This window comes from Paroedura picta, chromosome 9, assembly GCF_049243985.1.
Source record: "Paroedura picta isolate Pp20150507F chromosome 9, Ppicta_v3.0, whole genome shotgun sequence".
In the NCBI taxonomy this organism is placed as follows: domain Eukaryota; kingdom Metazoa; phylum Chordata; class Lepidosauria; order Squamata; family Gekkonidae; genus Paroedura; species Paroedura picta.
Window position 1 is genome coordinate 40,631,918 of NC_135377.1, and position 27,886 is coordinate 40,659,803.

General features: G+C 42.3%; 1 protein-coding gene across 4 annotated transcripts in view; it reads left to right on the forward strand.

The window, feature by feature from the left end:
- The window catches only part of NOL4 (nucleolar protein 4), a 156,217-nt gene that overhangs the window by 88,231 nt on the left and 40,100 nt on the right, over positions 1–27,886 (forward strand). For all 4 annotated transcript variants that reach the window (XM_077352487.1, XM_077352489.1, XM_077352490.1 and 1 more), the window contains one exon: positions 10,436–10,719. In XM_077352487.1, coding sequence (XP_077208602.1) covers positions 10,436–10,719 — 284 coding nt within the window. The remainder of the gene's footprint in view (positions 1–10,435; positions 10,720–27,886) is intronic.

The following is a 27,886-nucleotide window of genomic DNA, read 5'->3' on the forward strand; positions in this document are numbered from 1 at the left end:
GGCTCTTGTGGGTTTAGAGATGTTTTTTTCAACAGTGGACGTACCACAGCCTCTTTCAAACCCTCCGGGAATTCTCCTGTTGTGAGAGATAGGTTGATTATCTCCCGGAGGGGACCCTTTATCTTTATGCCAGCTGTTTTTAGGAGCCAGGATGGGCAAGGATCTAGTGGGCATGTAGTTGGTCTTGTTGTCGCTAGAATCCTGTCCACTTCGGTCAGCGTGAGTCGTCTGAAGTTACTCATAGTTTTCTCCAAAGACGGCCAAGGGGCCTCTAGTTCACTTTTTGTATCTAATGTTGGAGGGAGGTCGTGGCGGAGTGTCGAGATTTTGTCTACAAAATGACTCGCAAATGCCTCACAGCTGATGTCCAATTGGCTACTGTTTTGTTGCCCTTCAATCAGGGCAGTGAGGGATCGAACTACCTTAAACAATTGAGCTGGGCGTGAGTCTGCAGATGCGATGGTAGCCGAGTAAAAATTGCGTTTTACTGACTTCACCGCCATCTCATAGGCTTTCATCTGCATTCTATAAGATGTTCTCGAGGCTTCGTCACGAGTCTTCCTCCAAACTCGCTCTAGCCATCTCAGTTCCCGTTTCTTGTCGCGAAGCTCCTCGGTGTACCAGGGGGCTCGCTTGAGACGGGGCCGGAGAGGGTGTCGGGGAGATATCTCATCAATGGCAGTCAGCAGTCTGTTATGCCAGTCATTGACCAGGCCATTGAGAGAAGTGCCGGGAGGCATTGGTTCCCGCAGAGCATTCAGGAATCCTATTGGATCCATAAGTCTCCGCGGGCGAGCTAAAATTTGCTCGGCGCCCAACTGAGGAGGTGGTGGGAGCTTTAGCCGAGCCTTTAGAGCATAGTGGTCTGACCATGGCATGGCTGTTGTTGTGACCAGATCCACATCCAAACCTGCACCGAAAATAAGATCCAGGGTGTGACCTGCTTGATGGGTGGGGCCAACAACAAATTGCGAGAGCCCTAGTGTTGCCATGGATGACACCAGGTCCTGTCCAGTTCTAGAGGACAGTAGCTCAGCATGGACGTTAAAGTCCCCCAGGACTAATAGACTGGAGAATTGTAGCGTCCAGGCCGCCACCGCCTCTAGTAGGGCAGGCAGGGCATCTGGCGGTGCAGTGGGCGCGCGGTATACTAGCCAGATGGCCATGCTCTCGGTTGATTCCCATCCGAGGCCAACACATTCAATGCCTGGTATTGACGGAGCAGGAAGGGTTCTAAAGGAGAAAGCCTCTCGGGTTAGGATTGCCACCCCTCCTCCCCGCCCCGCTGTCCGGGACTGGTGGAGGACAGAAAACCCAGCAGGGGCTAGATCTTTGAGGGCAACTGTTTCCCCCTCCCTGGTCCAGGTTTCTGTCACGCATGCCAGGTCCGCTCTTTGCTCTGCAAAGTAGTTTTGCAGCGTAGAGGTTTTGTTGTTTATTGACCTGGCGTTGCACAGCACCAGTGTCAGAGGCGGGTTGTTTACCTTTGCCTCCACCCTAGTGTCACGAGGGATGGGGCGGAGTCTGGAGGGGGCTCGAGTATGGTTGGTTTTAGGCCCCCTTGGTTTGATGTATCTCCGCCATCCACTGTCCCTGCCTTTGCCCCTTATTATTGGGATCCCTGACCCTATCAAGGCCCCTGCTTTTTCTCCTTCCTCAGTTTTGTTAGGCATTATGAGCTCTATGGACACTGTTGGTTCAATTCTTAGTTCTATGGTTTGGCTGGGGTTGATTGTTGAACCCCGGTTCTGTCTTTGTGTGTGTGAGTTCGTGTATCTGTGGGAGGTTGGCCCTGATCGCTAATTACAGCCTCTCAGGGCTTTCCAGTTCCACTTGTGTGTAGTTATGTGCTGGGTGTAGGGTGTGTGTCGTTGTGGGTGCCTGGAGGGGTGGTCCCGATCACCTGTTGTGGCACCTCAGGGTTGCCCAGTCTAGGGGTGTGTGATGTATGAGTGGCCTGAGTGTTATTTCATGTTGGATTGTGATTGGAAGTTGTGGATTGGGTGGTGGCTAGTTGGCAGTTTGGGTTGTTTGGTGAGTAGAGGGTAAGTTGATGGGTTGGTTGGATTAATTACTTCGGCTGGGTTTAAGTAACTTGATTTTTTGGAGTTTAATTGTTTTGGGTGGGTTGGGGTAGAGTTTAGATTGTTGGGTGGGGTTAGGTTTTTTGGGGGGGGTTCGGTATTGGGTTGGTGTAGATTAATTGATAGTAGTTGATTGTATATGGTGGGTGGATGGGCAGGTGTTAATTTAGTGCGAAATCAATCAGGATTAGTTGATTGTATTGGTTTGGGTAGATCTGTTGGTGGCAATTTGTTGTTTTGGCTGGGTGGGGTGTTGATTAATTTGGTTTGGTTGGGTAGATGGGTGGGGTGGGAGGAGAAGTTAATTTGATTTGGAGTCTGTTCGGTGTGCGTTGGTAGTTGGTGAAGGGAACTCTTCTTATTTCTCTCCTATCTCTCTCTTCCCTCTTTTTTCTTTTTCCCCCTCCCCCCTTGTTTTTCTCTTCTTTCCCCCCCCTCTTTCCTCGTTTTCTCCTTCTTCCCCCTCCTCTCTTTTTTGGTCCTTCTTCCCCTCTTCCCTTCCTTTTCCCTTCTTTCCCCTCCCCTCTCCCCCCTTTTTTCCCTATCTTTCCCCCCTCCCCTCTTTTCTGTGCATAACACAATGTTCCCGCCTAATTCTTTCGCCGTTGCTGGTGGTTTGGCCGGCGTCTTCTTTTTTGCTCTCTCTGTCCTCTCCCCTTCCTTCCCCCCCTCTGTTTTCTGTTTGCAGTTTCCCCCCCCCTGCTTGATTATCTTCCCGCCCTATTTGTTCCCGCTCAATTTCTGACAGTTGTTTAATGTCCCTTCCCCCTTATTGGGTGGGGTTTTCGCCGTTTAGGATCCTCTCCCTCCCCCACCTAATTTGCTTCCCACTCAATTTTCTCGACGTTTGTTTGGTATCCCTTCCCCCCTCTGGTGTGAGCAGCATCCGCCTGTGTCCCTCTCCCTCCCCCTGATCCAGAAATTGCAGCTGGTAAAAATGCAGCTGCTAGGGTCCTCACAGGAACATCTTCGAGGGCTCATATCCAGCCTGTGCTGAGGCAGCTGCATTGGGTGCCAGGTGCTGCCTGGATCCGGTACAAGGTCTTCAAGGCCCTTTGTAGTCTGGGACCCACATACCTGAGGAACTGTCTGTCACCCTATGCCCCCCACAGAGCTTTATGCTCTGCGGGTCCCATCATTCCCAGCCCCATGCCCTGGCCCCTACATGGTAGAATGAGCTCCCAGTTGAGCTATGGGCCCTGTGGGAGCTCTCAGCATTCTGCAGTGCCTGTAAAACAGAGCTCTTACGCCAGGTCTATGGTTGAGGCCGGGACAGTGAGGAAGATCTGACTGGAGCCTCCCGGTGCTAAGCAGCATTGGGCCATGTATCATCAATGGCCACCTCTCCCTACTCCCTTATTTAGATATGTGTTTGGTGGGATTGGAGAACTGAACATTACTGCCATGTTTTTGCTCTGGTTTTGGTTTTATTGTATGGCTTTTTATGTCCCTGTATTGTTTTAATGGGGTTTTATTGGGGTTTTAGTGGGGACGATTTGTAACCCATCACAAGCCATTCTTGGGAGTGGTGGGAAATAAATTTAAATCATCATCATCATCATCATCATCATCTTTTTTCATTGGTTTACTAATAACATTTATTGCAATGTATTCAGACTGGTCAGGGATCTTTGTGATTTCAACATCCAAGTTGTGGCTAGAGATCTCCCAGAATTACAACTGATCAGTTCCCCTAGACATCAGCTACAAAGGCTAGACTATGGAATCATATCCCACAAGGAGTTCACTCCTCTCTCCAAATCCCACTTTCCCAGTGCTCCATCCTCACTTTCAAGGAATTTCCCAAGCCAGAGCTGGCAGTCCTACTTTTGTATTCTAGATTTTTAGGCCTTGATGTTAAACTAAACTCTTTATATGAAATACTATCTTTGTGTGTGTGTGTGTTTAAAACAAAGATAATGAAGAAGTCAAGTGCTGAAAATCAGGGATTGGCATGTCGAAACTTTGTGAGTGCATATTAAAGCATAAGAATAACATATCATAGCTACATTACAGTAAAATATAATACCTCCAATTTCACTAAAGAACACCATGGTATCCCAACCATATTCTTAAGAAGCAAATCTCCATAAAGCTAAACACATTGATAATTAACATCCTAGGCTGTCAGTACACTTGAGAGAATTAAATCCTAGAAGAAACCCTTAGCCTTGAAGGAAGGCTGAGTGCACGTCTCCCTGTCATCTTTTTGGTTCATCTCAGTTGTCCCACTACTAGAATGTGTTGTCTTAGCAACACCATCTCTTGGTTCATACAGGAAAGATTAGCTCTTACTGTGCAGTGGAGAAAATTTAGGGGCAATCAAGTTAATCCCTGGGTACCCTGCATGAGAAAGGTTGGACCTCGCCTGAGGGATACTGTATCTGGAATGATAGAACTGGCCTGCCACAGACTCTGGTATTGAAGTTGAAGACCAGAATTCACAGTAAGTGTCAATTTCTCCCGAGCAGAATGTTGAATAATGGTTTTCTTACTAAAGTATTTCACATGTACGCAACTGCATGAACTTATGAAAATAACAATACACTAGTTTGTTGCATTCAAAGTAGAAAGTAAAATATATATATATATATATATATATATATATATATATATATATATATATATATATATATATATATATATATAGAGAGAGAGAGAGAGAGAGAGAGAGAGAGAGAGAGAGAGAGAGAGAGAGAGAGAGAGAGAGAGAGAGAGAGAGAGAGAGAGAGAGAGAGAGAGAGAGAGAGAGAGAGAGAGAGTTATTGGTACTTCTCATGAAGTGCTGAACATTCAAAAGGCTCCAGAGCGAGCCCCATCCACCAGGAACCTGCCAAACATTAGCCACACCGGTTGAAATCCCCCGCTCCCACAGAAGCCTCCCTGCCCCCTGCAGGGACAGCACTGGGGGGAAGGAGCCAGCCAGCGCCTCTTTGTCCCCCCACATAGGGTGCAGAGAGTGTGAGGGGATGGGGAGAGACGCTTCCCAGCTCTTTCAGTCACTCTTACAGGGTGCGAAGAGAGGCCTCCCTGTGCTGTGTAGGGGCAGGGCTGTGTTAAGGAACTGGCCAGCACCTGTTGCGATGGAGAGAGATGCTGCCTGGCTCTTCAATTCCCCCACCAGGGTGCAGAGAGAAGCCTCTCTTTGCTCTGCACAGGCAGCGCAGCAGGGGGCAGTCCTGCCTCTCCCAAGGGGGAGAGGCACTGCCCGGCTCTTTAAGCCTCCCCCCCTGCATGCAGAGAGAAGCCTCTCTGTGCCCTGCAGGGATGGAACCAGGGACAAGGAGCCGGCCACCACCACTCTCAGTGCCTGCTGGGTTCTTTAACTCCCCCGTCCCTGCTGGGTTCAGAGAGGTGTCTCTCTGCACCCACTCTCTTTAAATCCTTCTCCCCAAGTCCCTACACAGCACCTGGTGCATTCCTGAATGCACCAGGCTTTACTTCTAGTTGATTCATAATACAGCAAGAGGACTAACTACCAAACTCAGAGGTATCTTTAAAAAATTGTATATGTGTGCTTAGTAGTGACAATGAGTAGGGATTGTAAAAGGAAATTCAACTGTTTTAGTAATCTGTTGAGAACTTTCAGACCCTTGAGAACTCAGCTTCAAGTTCAGGCTGAGAATGAAGGAGGGGGGACATGTGGAAACCTATTTGTGTACTTGGCAGCAATTCCCAGTTCTCAAAGTGCTGAACTATGCATTTTGAACATGCAAGTTTAGATATTCTTTAAGTGATGATTCATGATTTTCATTTAATAACAACACAAAACTGGGGGGAAGCAGAAATATCAGGTTTCAAAGGCATAATAAAAACTAAATGTAATAAGCTGTTGTATAATATTTTTCAGATGTAATACAACATGCTAAATGTTAGGGCATTTTTTCACTATAATAACAGTAAATATTTTGATTGCTCATATATTTATGTCTGTGCGTTTACCACTGTTCCCAAGAGCAATTTAGGTAGTCTGGTGTTAGCCATAAAGTTCACAGTAAGCTTTGGACTCAATTAACTTTTCTCTCATTCATTCATTCATTCATTCATTCATTCATTCATTCATTCATTCATTCATTCATTCATGTTAAAGTTTATAGCAAGCATTAAGCAAATCTTTAACAGAAATAGTTGAAAAAGAATAGTAAATGTGAACAGAACTACAAATGCTATTGATAAAAATGGAGGAAATACTTTTTCTATCACAAACAATTAAGTATCCATTCTAAATTATCCCATGTTCTTACAATATAATATAATACAAACCATTAGAATTCTGTTCTGGGGAATATTCTGTCATCATACTGTTAGAGTTGAGATGGAAGAAGCCTAACCTAATGTCTAGAGATGAAGGATGAACAAGTATATAGGTAAATCCAATACATATGTATAGATAAGACAAATTGTTAAAATCACATCACACATGATCCAGAATAGTGCAACTCTAGTGAATGCAGGTTTATTGTCTTAACAGTTTCAGCCAAGTGAGATGTGTCATAACTAGGGAGTCTTTTGAACAGTTCTTTCCCAGTCCTTCTGCTGACATACTCAGGTTGATAAAGGGATTGTGGTATGAGTTAATTACTTTACTGCTATTACTACCCCAATCTTGCAATAAAAACACAAATCAATAGTTGACACAACCTATGAATTCTTATAACTCAAAGTAGTACAATTCTATGAGGTTAAGGATGAAAAGATGTTCACTGTTTTCTTTCTATAAAGCTGATGTACTGATGCATAAGTAAATAAAACCCCAAGTCAATTATATGAGGATATGTAATCTTACTATTTGTAAACTGCCTTCATAAGGAAAGGCAGAATATAAATATTTTAATAGATCAGGCAGACAGGCGGACAGACACACAGATAGATAGATGGAAACAAAATGGTGCAAAATGTATGGCCCCAGTTTACACAAGAGAGGGACGTAATTGAAACTAGGATTTTCAGGATGAAACAGATAGAGTGAGAAATTTAATATAATCTGTAATGCAGATGTTCTAAGTGTGGGGAAACTCAATATGTGGATAGAAGGAGAACTAACTGTATCTGCCAGGCCCCCTCTCAGACTAGACTATGTGCTCATAAACTATTTATCATTCAGTTCTGCCTTGTGAATCAGTGTATCCATGATTCTTCCTCAGAATGCATTAATTCTCCTTGAATTTAGCACAGTATTTTTTAAACTAGCAACTAGTTGGCACTTGCAGTTCTTTCCTGGGGACCTCAAGCAGCCAGGATTAGGGAGAGATCTCTTTTTAAATAAAAATGTTCAAGGCTGAAGGTGGAAAGCTTTCCTCACTGCTTTCAAATACTTTCAGCTTTTTTCTCCAAACTCACTTTATACACTAGAAGTCAAATTGGGGGGAAAGGGGTTTAGTTATCTGACGATTTCTTAGACATTAAAAGGAGCTTCACAGTTAAGTGTTTACTATGATTTTTATATAATAATTATAATAAGAATAATTTGTTATTTTTATCTCACCCTTCCATGTTGCTCAGGGTGGGTAACAACAAAATAAATACAAATTTAAAGTTAAGAATATTATACTTCTGAATGCCCCAAGTTGAAATTTCCAGACAGGGGGTGTTTAATAAAAGAGCTGGTATTTTCATTCTCCTCCTTCACTAGGGTGAGGACAGCCTTATTGGTGGATGTTATTTTATGTTAGTCCTTGTCCATAAGCCTGGTGGAATAGCTCCATCTTACAAGTCATATGGAACTGAATTAGCTCCCACAGGGCCATGGTCTCTCCTGGGAGTGCATTCCACCAGGCTGGGGGCAGGGTTGAAAAGGTCAATGGCTAGATCCTGATCCAAGAGATAAGAAACCAGCTGTTTTGCATGGCACAGATGAAAGAAGGCCAGGCAAGCTGTCTTCGTGATTTGGGTTTCCATTGATAAGAAGGGATCCAAAATCTTGCCCAGACTCTTGATGGTAGGCACAGGTGTTAACTGCACCTTGTCGAGTGTTGGGAGCTGTATCACCCTTTTCTCTATATGCTGGCCCAGTCAGAGAACATCTGTCTTGGCCAACTTCAGTCAACTCCACTTGAACCAATCCACTATGGACTCCAGACACCTGGCTAGATTTTCTGGTGGCATTGTCAAATGGCTGTCCATTAACATAAATAACTGGGTGTCATCCACATATTAATGACACCCCAGCCTGAAACTCCGGATAAGCTGAGCGAGCAAGTGTATATAGATATTAAAAAGCATTGGGGAAAGAATGGCTCCCTATGGGAGTGAATAATTCAGCACCCTATACTGGGACATACTTTCTCCTACTGCAACTCTCTGTCCCTAATTCCTACATCAGCTCTCTGTCTCTGATTCCTAAATGAACTAGGCAGTGAGTCGGTAGTTTGTGGTCGGCTGTGTCAAACACTGCTGTGAAATCTAATAAGAGCAGCAGTACTGATCTGCCTAAATCCAGGTTTCTCCAGAGATTTCTGTCAGGGTGACAAAAGCAAGGTCTGACTGGAAAGGGTCAAGAATCCCTTCCAAGAATTAATTGTAGAATTTCTTATTTTTTTCAGGGATGATATGTTTGTTCTAAATTTTTAGAACAAAGATTCTGCCAAAAAGAACTGAGTTTCAATTTGATGTTCTTATTCAGACTTTTAAAAGCTTCATTGGTAAGATTTCTGCATGTGAGAATTCTAGTGAGGACTGCCACCCTTCAAGTAGGACCTGGCATTCCCCTGGGTTTGTAACTGATTTCAAGACTACAGACATCAGTTGCCCTGGGGAAAATAGCAGCTTTGGCTGGTAGACTCTATGGCATCACATTCCCACTGAGTTCCTCCCTTCCTTGACCAGTGTCTCCAAATCTGCAGGAATTTCCCGAGCCTAATTTGGCAATCCTATCCAATGCTTTCATTTTAGAAACCATGTTTATTCTAATCAAGTTTTCTGCATTGTGCACTGAAGATCAAAGGCAAATTTTCCTCAGCAGAAGTCTGAAAAACTTAGGGAGTGTTAATTAATAGAAGTTTTACTCTTATCTCAGCAGGACAAACAATTGTTTGGAAAAGTATATTACACATATTGCTGGAACTGAGGTTTCTTTATCATAATTCCATTAGAAGAAGAGATTTTTAGAAAGAGTTTAGGGAACCAAATCTTTAACCTGTAATTACTGATCTAACATTTATAAATTAAGATATATTCAAGTGGGTAGCCATGCTGGTCTGAAGTAGCACAACAAAAATAGCACCCTTAAGAATCTTTTTTGGTATTAAAGGTACTATTGGACTCAATTTATAAATAAAGAGATTTCTGCACCATGAACATGCACACTCAAGGCTGCTAATTAGGTTATTTACAGTATATGCACCTGATAGAGTGTTGTACCTCATAGTAACTGTGGAGTATACTAGTATGTTGCATATCTTTAGATGTGTGCATATATGGCATACATACAGTTGCATCTATTTCATGGGCACTAACTAACTAACTAACTAAAAAAAAGAATTGGTACTGTAAAAGTGGTTTAGAATACCCATGATATAGAATTTCTCAGGGACTCTTCATTAGAGTCAGTTTAATTATTCACAAAGAATAATTCTTTGCCTGTGACTGAGTTTTGAGGATATAGCACTATGATTTTTTAAAACTGTGACTTTAGAAAAACTGTTTATCATCATAAACTAGACCAAGTGTCCCTGAATTAAGTGTTCTAAACCATGGGAATTAGTTACCTTGGTAACATCTGGGGGAGAGCCTATCATTGTTAAAACACTATTTTTCTTTTGATTCTTTTACATTTACATTTATATATAAGGAAAGCATATTTACAGCCATTCCCATGACAATTATTCTGAATATATGTGATATATGAATAGGTATAAGATGTATCTCAGGTTCTTGATTTTATATTATAGGGAAGGATTCTATAAACTATTTTCATGGAAACAGTGCTGTCGGCATCATTGTACATAAATCATACATTGGAAGTCTTCAGAAACAATTACGTTTTAAATCTTGCGGTGAAAGTAGGCTTACAAAATACATTTTACTGATCCACAAGCTGTATGGAGAATTATAATTTGAAGTGTTCAATGAGCCTAGGTTGTATATATATTGTACATGGAAAGATGGTTTCTTCCCTGCCCAGGTATTTACCAGTCGCTCACTCATGATTCTTAATATATTAGTGATAGGTCCCAGTCATACAAAGATTTTAGATTTTTGGTTGCAGTGTTAACAATAATGGTAAGTTGAAACAGGATTTTTGGTTGCAGTGTTAACAATAATGGTAAGTTGAAACAGGATTTTTAAATAAGTATGAAGAGATATTCGTTATGGCATATCATTGACAATATGTAAATCCATATGTTTCATAGATGATTCAGCTGCAGAGAGTTTTAATGGAAATGAGACTGCAGGACACAGTTTGAGTGCTTCAGGAGGAACACACTGCAGAGAAATGGCAGAAGCCAACAGTAATGGCAAAGCAACTCTGGAACCAGATGAACAGCCTTTGAACCTGAGTGACAGTCCCTTCTCAACTCAGCTGACTTCAGAATACAGGTTAGATGACCAAAGCAGTGATGGAAAGAACAAGTACAAGAACCTCCTAGTATCTGATCTTAAGATGGAACAAGAGGCAAAAGAAAATGGAAGCAAGGTAAGATGCTTCCATGTTCACAAGATATTGCAAATGCACACCTGAGAAAGGGAAAAGTTTACTATGAAGGCTCATACTTTGCAAATTAGGGAAGTAGAGTAACAGCTGGCTCCTAGATGTGTCTACACTGTGTCTCATGTATTTGAATGCACTAGAAAAGCATTTTGCAGATTTTTCATTTCTGATAAGAAATATTTGGAGAAGACATTGTGAAATCTTCCTATTGAGTGAATGACACAACATACAATACATATACACACAGAACATATTATTTTCTGCACTATATATGGCTATCATTAAGATGTGGATAAAACTGACTTTAAAACTCATAATTGCTATTTATATATTATACAATCTATGTACATGATTGTGCCTAAAATAAAACCGGCAAGAAAGTGAAATTTCCTAACATCTTTTACCTCCTATTCCTGTTATATTAGTTTGAAGGAATAAGGTCCTGTGTAAAGACAGATCCAGCTGATTAAATAGGTAGTCTGATAGCAGAGAATTTGTCATGAATGTGTATTGTAAGAAGAATGAAGACATGAATTTAATCTAATAGGGATACTTCTGTTGATTTGTTCTGCTATTATTGCTGACAACTCCAGCTTTTTAAAGTCTCATACTGTTTATTGGATTATCACATGCATCTTTCACTGAAACTGAGTATTGGGCACAAAGACTTTTAATGGTAGGCAATAACTGCCAGCAAAATAGAGTATATATTACCTTGGCAATTCATTGACTGTCATTGAATTTGTTGCCGTGTTTGCATGATTCTTTCAACAAAAGATTGCACATCCCCCCCCCCAAAAAAAAACACTTTAAAAAGCACAGTAGAAATCATTAGGATTTCCTTCACATAAATGTGTTTAAAAACACATTCTAATGTAAGCCTTTGGCCACCTCAGGAGAAGGAAGGACTCCCTGGAGAAGAGCCTAATGCTGGGAGCGATCGAGGGCAAAAGAAGAAGGGGATGACAGAGAATGAGGTGGCTGGATGGAGTCACTGAAGCAGTAGGTGCAAACTTAAATGGACTCCGGGGAATGGTAGAGGACAGGAAGGCCTGGAGGATCATTGTCCATGGGGTTGTGATAGGTCGGACATGACTTCACACCTAACAACAACAAAAATGTTAGGCTTAATAAACTCTTTTGAATAATGTTGTGAATACTGCATCAGTAAAATGTAAGCTGTGGACATTGTTTGTGTGGCAAAGGGACATGTTCCGAGACCTCAATTAGGATGCTCATACCAAACCATTTTGTAATAAATTTGCCACAGCTTTATTACCTAAGAGCACAGACACAGGATGGGTGGATCCAGCCATCTTGTGGCCAGGCAGCCACAAAAAAGCTTCTTCCCAGGAACCCCCTGTTGGAGGAACTTAGCAACACCCTTCTGCTTGAAGTCCAGCTTCACCAGGCCTGCTGGTACCCAGGGGCGTGACAGGCAATTGGGATCCCTTTGGGCACCAGCCTCTATTTGCTTCTCCTTGTTCCCTTCCCAGGGGTGGCACTGCAGCTCAGTATCTGCCCAGCCTCATTTGGAGCCCCCCTATTAATAGGGGTGGCCAGCAGACAGCTGTCAGCTGTGATGAAGATAACAGCAACAAAAATATGATTCAAAACAATATGTTACAATGAAAACCTCTGGAAATAATTACATCTAAGCAGTAGCCCCATTATAGGGCAAGAAGGATGGGTTGCTCTGAAGCCTGTGAAGGAGGAAAGCGGCCAGAGACTGGATTGCTGGACCCAATTTGCCCAGTTCCACCTCCTCACTCAGTGTGCAAGCACACACGGGCCCCTGGGAATGCCCCTGCCCCCTTGTACTCTCCTTTCAGCCAGCATCCATCTTCTGGCCCCAGAAGACCATGACGCTGCAATTAGTGGCCTTATTAAGTGGTGGTTGTGTTTCTGGGCATGTTGTCTTCCACTAGTTTCTTTTCAACCTAGTAACCTTTGGAGGTCTATTTATCTATCTCCCTGTAGGTGTACACTTTCTCTTGTGCCTGAGATACAATTCAACTATTCTCATTATATTTGCAGGAATTAATCATATGTTTAAACCATTGTTTATATAATGTATGTTACTCCCAAGTATATGAAAAATTACAGGTCTGTAATCCATTCAACCTGGGGCTTCTCTGCACTGGGATTTTAAAGCTCATTGAGTTCTGTTAAAAAATGGCCATCTGCACTTGACTCTGATGCTGCTCAGGTTTTTTCTCCAATCTGCATTGCTCAGTATTGACTCTTATTACCTGGCATATCCAAGAGTGGATTTTCTCTGCTTCATCAAGGCAATATGGGCCCACAGCACTCTCTTCCAGGTGCAGGTGCCTTGCCTCTTTTGGATGTTCTCCCCACCCAGCCATGCCTCTAGCATGCACATTGTGCAGAGGTCTCTGCTGATTGGTTGGCTCCCAGCAGCAGCATACCCTTTCATTTTTGGTGCTACCTAAAATTAGTCTGAGCTTTCATGCTTCTAAGTTGTTTCTCCTAATTTAAATAATGTAAGAAGCACTCATATCAGAAGGAGTTAAAGGTTAGCTGTGTCTACCTCCAGCTGCCTTCATCTTTATATGTGCTTCACAGGAAGGAGGAAGGAGAAACATGTTTCTCTTTCCAAGCTTGGCAATTTGTTTTTTAAAGTGAGGAGGAGACATTCCCTGTCCTTTGGAAAAAAATGAGAGAAAACACCAGAAAAACTTGCATAGAGGCTTTGAATGCAGTGGCTCATCAGTAAAGACTTTTGAAAAGTTGTTTTCCTCTTTTACAATCATTTTTAAAGCCCCCTTATCTTTAAAACAAGAAATTGCCTCACTTTAAAACAAGCACTGAAATACAAAATGCAAAGCCCAGAAGTGAAAGCTCAAACAAAGGGGGGGGGGATCTCAGCAATCCAGTTTTTTTTATTAGCATGGAGAATTAAACTCTGTGATTTGGAGGAGAACGTCTGAGAAAGAGATGTAGAAGGCAGGAACAGATGTGAACAAAATTAGGATTAATTGAAATTAAACTATGGATGCAGACAGAACCCTGGATAGCCTTGAATAAGTCACAATCTATCAACTATGGATGTGACATTGAGAATTTATTAAATCAAGATCCTACTTGACCAATGCCTACTTGAAAATACAGTAAATTGAATCTAAGCAGAATTATTTCTGGCATTTGAAAATGGTCAGAAGCCTTCTCTCTGAAAGTTATTCTATGGCCTTGCTGGCTGGTTTCATTTGCCCATAGAACAAGCGTTGGGTGTGACAGTGAAAGGAGTCAGTGCCCCAGCAGATAGTTGCCTGATAGAGATATTGTTGAGTTAGAACAGTTAGACAGAACAGGATTGTTCTGATTAGCATTTTTGTGCACAGCAGCTGAGCAAGTGAGACCCAACATGGGCACCGGACAAAGATTCCAATAGAACCCCTCCATACAGAATGGGAAAAAAATGTTAAGAAGCACAGTTTAGAATCAGAGAAATACCAAAAAAAGAAAGAAACAAGAGGGCTTGGAGGAAGAAGGAAACCCACAGAAGGTTAAGGAATCAGGAAAGATAGAACCCAGAATCTTTAATCTTTTCTGAACATCAAAACAATAGTTAAGTGATGTCATGCTTAAAAGATTTTTTTAAATAATTTGAAGTCAATCCAAAGCTTGAAGGGAGTAATTTTGGATTGTTACAGAGGTGTCCAGTGGTACTGAAACCATAGGATTTAAGCCAGGCTTTATTGACCATGGTCTTGTGAAACCCTGGGTTACTTGACAGCCCTGAAAATATTTCCTGAACGAGTGGGAGTTAATTGATTTTTAATGTAATTTTTAAATTTGTGGAACATTTATTGGGTGATATGACCATATATGATTGTGTCAACCTGCACCCCTTCCCCAAATGGCCAATGATGGGCCTGGCGGGAATGGAAAGGGGAACGACCCCAGGTGAGCATGTGCACAGCTATGCTTCCCAACCATATTCTGCACAATTATGCTACTTCTGGAGTTTCTTGAAGCTTCAAGAATGTTTCAGGGGCTTCTTAATGGTAAAATGTTGAGAAAGGCTGATTTAAGCTAATAGTCCAGACCCACAGACCTTGTCTCAGCTGCTCCTATGGTCTTTCATGGGAGAAAAATGAGACAGATTGCCTATTTTTTGTGTCCACTCCCCAAGCAACCTGGCCCTCAGAAATTTTGGACCTCTCTCAGGAGCCTTACACAGCGGTTCAGCTTTATCCCAATTATTGGATGATGTTACTGTCTTTAGGAGGGGTTTTCTCCCAGTTATTTCATTCTCAGTAGATTTGCCCACTACCTTATAAAGAAAGGTATCCTTCTTCACTTATGCCAAATCTGCCCCAGACAACCATGCTTTAACATTTTTAAAGTGTTGGAAAGCTCCTATCACAGATCTCCTATTGGCTTGTCCTGTTACGGCTATCAGTGCTGCTACCCATGATGTTGCAAGTATTGGATAGTGCTGTGCCAAATGGGAGTAAAATTCATTTTCAGATTCATACAAAGCCTCACAGAGCACCATGTCCTTTTCAGTTGGAATTGGGTGTTCTTTGCCACCCTGTCTTCTGTAAGTAGTACCAAGAGGGAGACAGGAAAGGCTCTATTTGTTCCAAAAATGCTATGCACAGAAATCTAGGGAGTCCTTCAAGGACCCAACAGTGTCATTATCAGATGCATGAAGTAACTGAAAAGCTACTTCATAGTTAATTCAGAAAGCCAGGCTGCAGATCTATGTCAGAAAGAAAGGCAATGGTACCTGAAATATCATTTGATTTGGAAGAAGAAATACTATATCCTTAGAGCACAGTGTTCAGTGGCCTTCAATGTAAATCTTTAGCTTGGTTAGTGTGGGCAAACATCACAAGAAAAGAAAAGATTATAGCTGTAGATGAAAGTCACAACAACTTTCAAGATATCACAATGTTCCTTTGAAAACCTTTATAACAAAACTTATCACTTTATGTGTGAGGTGTAGAAGGCTTAGTAGGTAATAAGTTTAAAATGTTGATACTTTGATATTTTTGCTGCTCAGTAAAATACTGATCAAGTGAGACAGTTTCAGGGCACAAACTTGGGCTTTTTTTCTGAACAAAATAAGTATACATAAGCAGTGACTCGTTTTATGGACCCTTTATGAATAGTATGTTCCCTCCCTCCACAAAAGATCCTACAGGTGCATGTTATAAAAGCTTAATTCCTTCCCCACACAAGATTTCAGTAGTAAATTAATACAACACCCCCTTTTCTGCCAAAATTATTAGTGTGGGCAGGAATTGTCCTCCACACCTTCTTGTGTATGTCCACAGAACCCAATTCCATCTTCGCTTAATTCCCTAACTCCCTTCTTGCAGCAACTAAGGTACCACCTCCTGCACTTCTAAAGATACACATCTTCTGGAATAGATACTTGGAGCCCTGTCCATGATACTTTTGGAAGTGAAGGGATCTCACCCCCTCGCCACCAAGCAGAATCCTTGGTTTCTTATAATCCCAGTGAATAATGTTCAGCCAGTTAAAAATTGACAACAATAGTCTTGTGGGTTTAGCAGACTGCATCAGTTTATTGAAGTATAACTGATGAGTGACATTTGTAACCACAATGCTGAACAAGTTGATTAAGTATTCTGAATGAAATAGGAAATGATATACCTTGAGTAGCCATGATAAATCCAAGTATATACCACGTGCATATAAAATGCAGTGAGGGGAAAGAAAACTTGTGATGCAATTAAAACTAAGCTACTAACAATGAAAAATGAATATTATCACCACATTACTTCCAGCCATCCTAGTTAATAAACAAAGCTAAGCCATGCAAATTATATTTACAGTATCATCTAACTCTATTTAGCACTGCACTGTAATTTACCAGAAATAGAATATTAGGATCATAGAGTTGGAAGGGGTCATGCAGGCCATCTAGTCCAACCATCTACTCAATGCAAGATAAGCCTACGGCATCTCTGATAAGTATCTATTTAGCTGCTGCTTAAAAACTGCCACTGAAGGGGAGCTCACCACCTCCTTAGGGAGCCAATTTCACTGCTGAACTACACTGATGGAAAAAGATTTTCTTGACATCTAGCCAGTACCATTTTACACATAGTTTAAAACCATTACTGTAGGTCCTATTTTCTGCTGCCAACAGAAACCTTTCCCTGCCCTCCTGTAAGTGACAACCTTTCAAGTACTTAAAGAGAGCAGTCTTTCCTCAGAGGGCTTGGTCCCCAGGTATATATCTACTTGTTTTCAAATCCAGCTAATGGCTCTATTTAATAATCTGAGACTTTGCCTTGTCAACTAATGGTCAGAAAATTTCTGGATATTTGAGAGTGGAGCCTGGGGAGCATGAGATTCAGGAGGGATTTCAGTACGTTATAATGCCACAGAGTCCAATATTTGTTGTCTGGAAATCAGTTATAATTTCAGGAGATCTCCAGGCTGAGCATAGTGGAGGATTGGAGATTGGAATATGGTGGGGGATGCAGATATGGTGACATCAATTCAAGGGAAAACCTGGAAGTGATGGCACATGGTTCCAGGAACTGCTGGGTAGTTCTAGGTTTCCCACAGAAGGAAGCTCATGTCTACCATGCCAAGTCCCCCCCCCCCGTTTATTCCCTGCCACTCCTTGGTGAAGTTGTGGGCATGAGGAGCTCAGGGTGGGAGAGTCCCTACCCCAACTGGAGGAGTAGTAGCCCTTACTGAGACTATTATCCTCTTTACATAGGACAGGCAATGAAGCTTTAAGGCTACAGAATTACTGGACAAAGAGAAAATGAAATAATAAGATAAAATATTAAAAGACAAAAGAGTGAAAGATACAAAGCAAAGTATCCACATGAGGAGTGGGGAATGAATCCTTATCACAGATGCAGTAGAACAGGGTTGTCACATAAGGCCCAGGGCCAGAACTAGTCCATCCAGGACTTTTATCTGGCCCATGAACAACTGGTGTGAAGTAGGGAACAGGAGGCTGCTGGGGGAGGGGGGGGCAAGTGGGCAGAGCCACTCCCATTTTGGCCTCAGCATGGTAGAACAACTTTGTTCACAGCAATCAAGCAGGGCCTTTTCACTTCAGAGGCAAACTCAGTCGTAAGTTGGGAGCCACTGCTGCTGCATTCATGCTGACTCAGGGTTCCAATGTGAGGTCACATGCTAGACATGTGCAAGGAAAAATTTTGGACTGTTTTAGATATGGTCAAAAGTGATTATGACTGAATCTAATTTGTCCGAATCACCAATAGTTTGTTCTGATTCAGTCAAATTGATTCGACTGAATCTAAATTGGTTTGGCCCAAATGAAACCAATAGCATCATCAAAGTCTATGGGAATTTCCCCCTTTTTGTCTTTTCTGAGCTCTGGGAGATGTGTGTGTGTGTTGAGATAGAGGCACCAAACTTGTAGCATGTCTGCAGGAACCTCTCCTCAAAAGAATCCCCAAGTTGCAAGCTTTAATATTGCCTTGCAGGGGAACAACTCCCACTCCAGAAATGACACAGACTCTGAAATCATTTTGGCATAAAGACTGGCCACAATCCATTTTATTACAGCATTGAACAGCATGGGGAAAGATCCCACCATCCGGAATGCATTACCGTCCAGGCCCCCCCCCCTCCATGAGCAAGGGGCCACCCGGTTCTGCTTACTCCCAGCCTCTTACAGAGGCCCCGTCCAAAGATTGATCTGGCTCGCAGGCCTGTTTCACTTGCAAAGGGATCTTCGCCATGCCATCTTCCCACCGGATTGTGATGTTTATTATATTAACATAGAATCAAGAGTAACAATTCAGTCCTGAAACATCCTTAACAATTTGCTCTCAAGCAAACTACTTATAATAATACATTCCATAAATGCTTAAACAGCTACAATTCCCAAACAAGCAATCCACACAACCATAACTCAACTCCCAACATCATCCTCCACAATTTTTTAATTTTTTTAAATTTTGGGTGAGAGGGTGGGTCTTCCCCGCTGGCAGGTGCAAGGCCACGTGACTCTCGTCCCCACCCTCTTTCAACGGAGGGGGCAGGGAGGAGGCTAATGGCCATGGCGCGTTCAGCAGCATGAACGCCACTCCCCAGGCTGCCCCGTGGCCCCAGAGGCTTCTGGGACTTGTAGTCCCAAGGCCACCTGGTGCGTTCTTGTCACAGGGCTTCCCCGCTGCGGCAATCGCCACCGGGGTGAGTCCCATTCTCCCTTCTTGTAGGTGCCACCAAGAAGTAAATCATGGGGGTAGAAATGGCTTACCTTAAGGAGCTGAGTAAGCTGCCATGAATACAAAATTTTCACTTTGGTATATGCTTATCGGGAACAAGGTAATTAATCAAGCATAGATAAAAGTGATTTAATTTAAAATAAAAACCAAGACATAACGAAAATTGGTGTTTACATTCAGGACAAAATAGGCACCACAATACTACTATATATGTCATTTAATTCAGTCATCACATTTTAAAACTTAATCTGTTAGCTGCTGGCTACTCCTAATTATTCATATAATCAATTATTAGGGCCCTCCTCAAGTACAGGAGCATAAATGTAATTCTTATGCAGTTGGGGTTCCATTTTAGTCCTGCCATGCTGATATAGAAACCAGCAATCCTTTGCTTAACAAATTGTAACATATGTAAGGAACAGAGTAAAGACTGAATAATGGAGAGTTCACTATAAGTCTGTGGCTGCCATAAAGCCAAGTTATTCTAGCAAAAAGCAGAGATGGATAGTTCTCTATATATACACACATATAACAAGGAAAACTTGACTAGGTCTAGATTAAAGTGGAGTGAATGTTGGTGGAAGGTGCATTAAATTTTGAGATATGTAGATCAATGGTCTCCAACCTTTTTATCACCGGGGACCGGTCAATGCTTGACAATTTTACTGAGGCCTGGGGGAGTACTCTTTTGCCAAGGGACATTGCCACCGCCACCTGAGCCCCTGCTCCACTTGCTTTCCTGCTGACGCCCCTGACTTCCCACCGCCTGCTGGGGGATGCGGCAAGCAGCAGCTGCGCAGTGCCATGCCGAGGGGGAGCACCAGCCATGGCAGCTGCTGGAGAGCACCAAATGTATGACAGGGCAGCCCCTGAGGCAGCAGCCAGGGAGGAGGATGAGGAGGAGCCGCGGCCTGGTACTGACTGATCCACGGACCGGGACCGGTCACCGGACCGGGGGTTGGGGACCACTGATGTAGATGATATCAAATTACTGGCAGAAAATAGTGCAGATTTGGCATGACCTAATGAAAGTTAAAGCAGAAAGTGCTGAAGCAGGATTAGAGCTGAACATCAAGTTTACAAAAGTAGTGACTACTAAGAATTTACACAATTTTATGGTTGGTAATGAAGTTATTGATTTCTATTCCTTGGCTCAGTCATCAACCAAAAGAAAGACTGACACTAAGAAATCAGAAGGCAGTTGAGACTTGGAAGAACAGCCATGGATGAACTAGAAAAAAAAATTCTGAATTTAATCAAGTTTTACAGGAGACCAACAAGATCAGGATAATTCATACTATGGTATTCCTCATCATGGGTATGAAAGTTGGCTGAAGAATGTTGACAGGAAAAAATGGATTCATTTGAAATGTGGAAGATAATTTTATGGATGGCCAAAAGGACAAATAAGTGTGTTCTCAAATCAAGCCTGAATTCTACCTAGAAGCTAAAATAGCTTAACTTTGGTTACCTCATGAGAAGACAAGACTCTTTGGAAAAGACAATAAAAGCTTAGGACAGCAGGAAAAGAAGAGTCAACATACAGTGTATTGAGTCAATAAAAGGAAGCCACAGCTTGCCATTTGTAAGACCTGAGCAAGGCTGTTATTGATAGGACATTTTGCCACTCATTAATGCATAGGATTGCCAAAGCAACTTGATGGCACATCACACACACATACATTGGGCTGATCCTGCGTTGAGCAGGGGGTTGGACTAGATGGCCTGTATGGCCCCTTCCAACTCTATGATTCTGTGATTCTGTGATAATAGGCAGTGGTTGACCCTGGTTGGACAGGCAGATTTGCACAGTGCAGCCAGCCACAACAACAACCTCTGAGGTAGATTAGGCTGAGAGAGTGTGACAAGCTCAAGGCAGTGTGAGATCTTGATCCTGGGCATCCCAGATCATGGCCTATTCTGTAACCATTACATTACACTGACTCCCTGATGAAAAGGGGAAATGGAACTGAATGTCACTGCAATTCTTGTGTCTGCAATGATTTCATGTACATCATAAAAACACAAAAGACAAGGCCCCCTTTCACATTATTGTTCTCAACTAGATGTTATCTGTTGGCCTGGTTTTCAGTAAAGCAAAACAGGGATAGAGGCTTCACACAGCAAATTCCATTCCGTTATTGAGAGGTCTCTGAAGTGATCTGGCCATTTCAAACAACACCACATTCCCTGCCCCCTGCCACCATTTTTTTGCTGCATTGTCTTCCTTGAACTTTAAAAAAGCCACCCTAAGTTGACTGATACAGCTCTTCTCAATGTATCTAGTGCCAAGGCATCTCAATGATGCCACTATAGCACTAGAGTGCTATGTTTGTCTAGTGCTATACCAAAGAAAAAAGGTTGCAGAAGGAAATGGAATATGAAATGGTTATACAGCCCATATGCATTTCACATGTCACTTCATCAGTGGGAATCTTTTAGATTCATTTTCATTCCATCCTAGAGTATGTATACATGGGAACAGAACAAAAGGGTGCTTCCTTCAGCTGAAGTACTTAAGTCATCCAATGGTTTTGAGTATTATTTGTGGCTGGCATCAGTTCACTCAATACCATCAGTTCTAACACCACAGCCTCCATGACAATGCTATCTCTCTCCTATTCTGTTGGTGATCCTTCAGAGTTCCTTGGAACTACTGGGGAAAAGGAATTAAGCACAAAGAGAGATCAAAATCATTTTTGAAGGAAATAATGAACTCTGGTTCTGGGAACTGAAGAGGACACTGTTGGGTTCAGCCACTATTTTGAAATACCTTCAGAGCCGTCCCCTGACAAGGGAGTGTCAGGAACTGCTATTGCCCAATGAGGATCTTAGATTGTATACTCAACAGATGTTCAGGATGGCCTTGATTAAGTTTCTTAGAATAAATACATGACTTGTGGTTTTAGATGTGAAGGTTGCTTATTTTCACATGTCTATTTATGAGTCTGCAGGACTAGTCCTGGTTTGAGAATTGACCAGAGTCAGCTTGTGCAAGTGAACCTAATGACTCCCTTGAAAACAACTTTGGTTGGCTTAATATCTTGTTTATGACTTCTCACATATTGGAAACAAATACCCATTCCTCTCCAATGTTTATTTCACAGGAAAGGTCAGGATGACATTTTTCCCAAGTATTTTTTTCATATATGGGATGAATATTTTTCAGTATACTGCATTCCCTTGTGGTTTAGTAATTGCACCAGATTTTTCTCAGGTGCATTGCTGTAGTGATTCCCCACTTGAGGACAAAGTGAAGTTCAATCATCCCATAACTGGAAAACAGTCTCATTACAGGATCATCCAGAGATTAACATGTCACAAGTGTCTCTGACCTGCACACTTGCAAGTGTCTTGGCTTGGCTCTCAGCAGGCCTGGTTGAACATGTATACCTAGCATCAGGAAGTATGACCTTAGCACTAATTCACAATGTCATTGTTTATCAGCAGTGAGATATGTTCAAAATTCCTCCTTCGGTAGAAGGATGATTCTCACCTTATGTTAGTAATTCCTTTTGGCTTTCAGGTTCTCCAAATAACTGAGGCTACTGATGTTTCCTCATTGGGATGGGAGGCACATTGTGAGGAACTGACTTCCCAAGCAAAGGGGGTTGATTTACTGGCTTTGAATGTAGCAACACCATAATATGTTCCCCAGGGCTATCCACAGCAAGTCCCCTCAATACAAGAGCAGACAAGTTCAGCAGAAGTCCCTTCTCTCATCATAAATCATCTATAAAAGATGATTTATGTGACCAGTGACCAGTTTTAGAGCTTTGGGTTACACCACAGGTAGACCTATTCACTACATAGAGTGTTTGTGAAGGCCATTTCCTTTTGTTTGATAGTGTGCAGCAGCCCTCATTCAATAGTGGATGTGTTTCAGACTTCTTGGAAGAAGGCCCTTTGTCGTTCGTTCATTCATTCATATTTCTCCCTTCCCAAGAGGTTGATTTCCCACTAATCAGTAGGGTGTTGGGCAAGATCTAGGCTACCCTTTTTCAAACTGTTGACCATGGAGGAGCCCTTAAAATAAATGTTCAGGCTATGAAGATCCCCAGAATTGATGTCTGTTGGTCATGCCTCCCTGCCACACCCCCAGAAGTGATTGTCACCAGAAGTGACATCACCATCCTCAGGAGCAGAGAAGACAACCTGGACCACCCTATCATGCCACAACCAACTCCCCCCCCCCTTTTGGTTTTTATATCCATGGCCTAACTAGTGAGCCCTCCAGGGAGAGGTGGCCAGTTTCCTAGCTTGGGCAAAGTCCATTAAGGCAACCCCCTGGTTGAGAATCCCTGATCTGGGCAAACTACTTGGTTTTTATCCCTATAACACTCTTCTGGCCTTGCCAAATTTGGTTCATGGAGCTATGCTAACAGGGGAGTGGGGAATATGTTCATTTCTCACATGCATAGTATCTTCTATCCAGGGCCCCCCTCCTACATCAGAATATAACCTGACTACACCTGATGGAAAATCCACCCACTGGTTTAACTTTTTCTGTAGGGAGTTGGGAGGTCTTGACTCAATAAAGGAAGCCCTCTGCGCAATATTCTTATTCTAGTTGATGGAAAAATTTTCCCTCTTGATTACGTTGAGAGGGCCTGTCTCCTGCCTCCTTCCAGAGTTCCTGGATTATTTGCTTCCTCTAAATTCAGGACTAGCTACCTCATCTGTCAGTATCTATCTGGTGGCTATATCTGCCTATTACAGCTAGCTGGAAGGTTTTCTTTCACAGAATCTCATGCAGGTTCCTATAAGGTCTAATTAAACTATATCCTCATCAACCCAAAATAGTCCACAACGGCCATTATCATTAGTGCTGTCTCACCTGATACTGAAACTGTTTGAACCATTGGTGAACTGCCCTTCACTTTATTGAGCATGAAGGTGATTCTTCTGGCAGCTATCACCTCCATGAGAAGGATCAGTGAGGCGGCTGCACTGAGGGCAGATCCTCTGTTCCTCAGGGTGATTAATGAGAATATTGTGTTACACCTCATTTTACAGTTTTTACCAAAAGTTGTTTAAAATTTTCACCTGGAACAGGAAGACATGCTTGCAGTTTTCTTTCTCTGTCCAACTCCTACATCTGAAAAATACTAAATTCACTTGACATTGTTCTACTTTTTAAAAAAACCTGTTCAGGAAAGACTGTGGTTTATTTGTCTGTTACTTTGACCCTTCAAAGGGTAGATCTGTCAAGATGTAGATTGTTGCTGTCAAGATGTGCGTTGTTCACAAAAACCATGCTGCCATGCCTTGCCCTCTCCACATACTGCTTATTCCACCAGAGCGCAGGATTCTTCCCTGCATTCCATTGCAAGGTACCACTTGTGGACATTTGCAGAGCAGCAGCTTGGTTTTCTTGGGACACCTTTGTGAGGCACTATGCCTTAGACTTGAAGCCAAGAATAGTTGAACAGTTCTTCAGTCATTGTTCCAATGGAACTATCACCTTGCCTCATTTGATGAATAGCTCACTATATTCCCAATGTGGGACTGCAAAAAAGACTGAAGTTAAAAGCAGGATTGTACTTACCTTTAGCTGTTGTTCATTGTTGTATTTTCTGTACAGGCACATATTCCTTCCTTCCTACCCCGCTACAAGCCATCTTTCTTTCTGTTATTTGTTGAATTCTTATTGGAGAGTATGCACAGTGGGACATAGGAAGAGAGGGAAGGGGGGCACTCCTCCAGAGCAATTGATGGTTTAGGCCAGAAAAAAACTGTTGTTGTTGTTCTGGAGTGGGAGGGATATTCCCTTGGACCCAGTGGACTAGAAACTTCTATCCAAGGCTGTCCTGCACATGCACAGTTCCAATGTGTATCTACACAGAATATATACAAATAAACAACATTTACAAGTAAATGTAACCCTTCTGTCTGGTTTACGATGCAAATAATCACCCTGGAGGACCAAAGTTGTTTCTGTCCCAATCTTGACCTAAAGCCAACTGATGTGGAAATGGAACATAAATCATATTAAAATAAGCTTCTCTTTGTTGCAATTAGAGTGCAAAATCTACATCCAGTAAATCAATTAATTGGCAATAGAAAAGAAAGAAAGAAAGAAAGAAAGAAAGAAAGAAAGAAAGAAAGAAAGAAAGAAAGAAAGAAAGAAAGAAAGAAAGAAAGAAAGAAATTCTGTTGAAAAGACAGAAAAATCCCATGCATGGATGATCAAGGCATGCAAAATGCAGGTCATATGACAACCTCTAGTTGCAAGAAGAGAATGGCAGATGGAGTCACAGGGGGAAATGTGGTAGATAGCTACAGTTGATTGTGGTACCCAGGAGCATGATTTTGCAGAGCACATGAGGTTAAATGATTCCATGTATTTGCACATTAATTCCATAATGTCTGAAGTGGCCATCTGTAGTGACGAGACAAACTGGCTGTAATGAACTGGTCATTTAAATGTGAAATTGTTAATTCTATGTGAGGCAGAATTACAATATTGAATCACATTTTTCCTGTCAAATTAATTTTGCAGATCGTACATGTAGACTGAATAATTGCCAAAAATAACAGCAATTGCAGCCCCTTGTTAGTTGCCAAGATATTTATATTGTTTAACTGAAATAATTCTGTTTGCCCAATAGATGAAGAATGATGTGAGGACAAGAAGGGTATTACTCCCTCCAATGGAAGAGATTAGGATTACTGCATATTGCAGAAGTAGAAGAGAAAGAGGGAACACCTGTACTGGTGGGAAGGGTTGCCAGCCTCCTGATGGGGCCTGGAAATCCCCCTATATTACAGTTGATCTTGATACGACAGTTTCCTGGAGACAGTGGCTGCTTTGGAGGGTGGACTCTATGGCAATATACCCAGTGATATTCCTTCCTCCCCAAACCCCAGCCTCCCTATGCTATATCCCCAAGTCTACAGGAATTTCTCAACCCTGAACTGGCAGTCCTACTTTAGCAATTAAAAAAATAAAATGTCTGCCACATAGTAAAATTTGTCAGGGATATACTTCCACAAGCCAGGTGCTTTGATGTCCACACTATGCATGCCAACTAGGCATTATCTTTCCTCTTTTTTCCCTGCAGCTGAAAGCAGCTTCAAAAAGCTCTGAGTATGAGCAGAGAAAAAGTAGGGGAGCGGCTTTCTCACCCCCACCATCCCTTATTGCTTTTCCGACCATTTGGGGAAGGGTATAAGCCACCACATGTTCTCTTTTGGGGAGGAAAGTCAGTGTGTGTGCTGGGGAGGGGGAGTATGTTTGAGTAGGGAAATGGCTACATGGAAGATGGTTGAGAAGCCCCTTCACTATTCCTCCATGCAAAATCCCTACAACATTTATTTCTAACTAGGAGTTCAGGGAATGATTCATGTAACTGATCATCTCATCTAGCTTCAACCTGAGAACCAGGGTGCTGCTGTAGTTGGAGTATTGAACATACATAGGAGAACTCAACTTCAAATTCTTGCTCAGTTGTAAAACACCCTGAGTAGCCTTGGGAAAGTCACTCAGCGTTTTACTGGTTGCTATAATGCTGCAGAGCCATTCTAAGCTGCTTGGCAAAAGGGCAGGCTATAAATGTGATGCATTATAATAATAATCCTGACTCTGCCCACAAGCCTTAATCACTTAAGGTCCATCATTATGTCTTCAAAGCTGTGTTAAAAAAAAAAAAACTTCCCTTCATTATGAATCCATATCCTGGCTGTAGTGGCCAAAAACAGGAGGCTTGGAAATAAAGGTTCATAAGAAAATAAAAGCCAGGATAGTTCAGTCATTTATCTAGTGTAGCATTGGTTTCCAACAGCAGCCAGCTAAGTGCATCTAAAGCAAGGCCTGAAGGACATCCCTCTCTTTCTGTACACAGACAATGACTGTTTACGCACTGGGAACTTAACTGCCCTAGCTCCTGTGCAGGAGCACAAATCAGGGGCAGATGAGGTGCAACGGGCCAAATGCTTCCCCGTGTGGATGCAGGAAGAGGTGGGGCACCTGCCACGACTAAAACTTCAGCCTACAGTGGGGGATGAAACCTCCAGTGCATAAACGGTCATTATCTGGTCTTTGGAGGTACATTGCCTGTGAACTTGGTGATCAGTTTAGGCTACTAGCTGTTGATAAATAAAGGGCAGTGGTCATATCCACACTTATGTGAAATAGTATTTTGTCAGCTCTGAGTCTACTGACAATATAGGCCATTGGGTGGCCCAGGAGAACAATCCTAATATACTCAGAAGTAAGTATTTTATTCACAGGGGCTTACTCCCATTAAAGTGCCCTTAGGATTACACTGCTAGAATTCTTAATACAGCACAAGACAAATCTTACTCTATCATTATTTTTAAAACTCTGTGATATCCCCCTTTCTTCTAATTGGAAACTGTGACTAGCCTAAGGTCACCGAGCTGGCTGAATGTGGAGGAGTGGGGAATCTGGTTCTTCAAATTAGTTTACTGCTCTTAACTACTATATCATGCTGGTTCTCTACCCCCAACTCTATTTGCCCCTACAGCTTCTAAGCTACTATGGTGTTTTGATATTTAAATAATCTTTAGGGAGGGAGTAACTTGGATTACCATTTTTTCTCTAAACTCAATTAGCCACCATCTTAAACTGAGTTATGCTCATACTCCAAGTATACCCACCCCCGAAGAATGCTTTGCTCCATCAGTTCCAACCTGTTGATGATTCCTGGCCCCAGAGAAGTGCACCTGGCCTCATGGAATAAGTTTCCATAGAATCATAGAATAATAGAATCATAGAGTTGGAAGGGGCCATTCAGGCCATCTAGTCCAACCCCCTGCTCTATGCAGGATCAGCCCTAAGCATCCTAAAGCATCCAAGAAAAGTGTGTATCCAACCTTTGCTTGAAGACTGCCAGTGAGGAGGAGCTCACCACCTCCTTAGGCAGCCTATTCCACTGCTGAACTACTCTGACTGAAACTTTTTTTCCAGC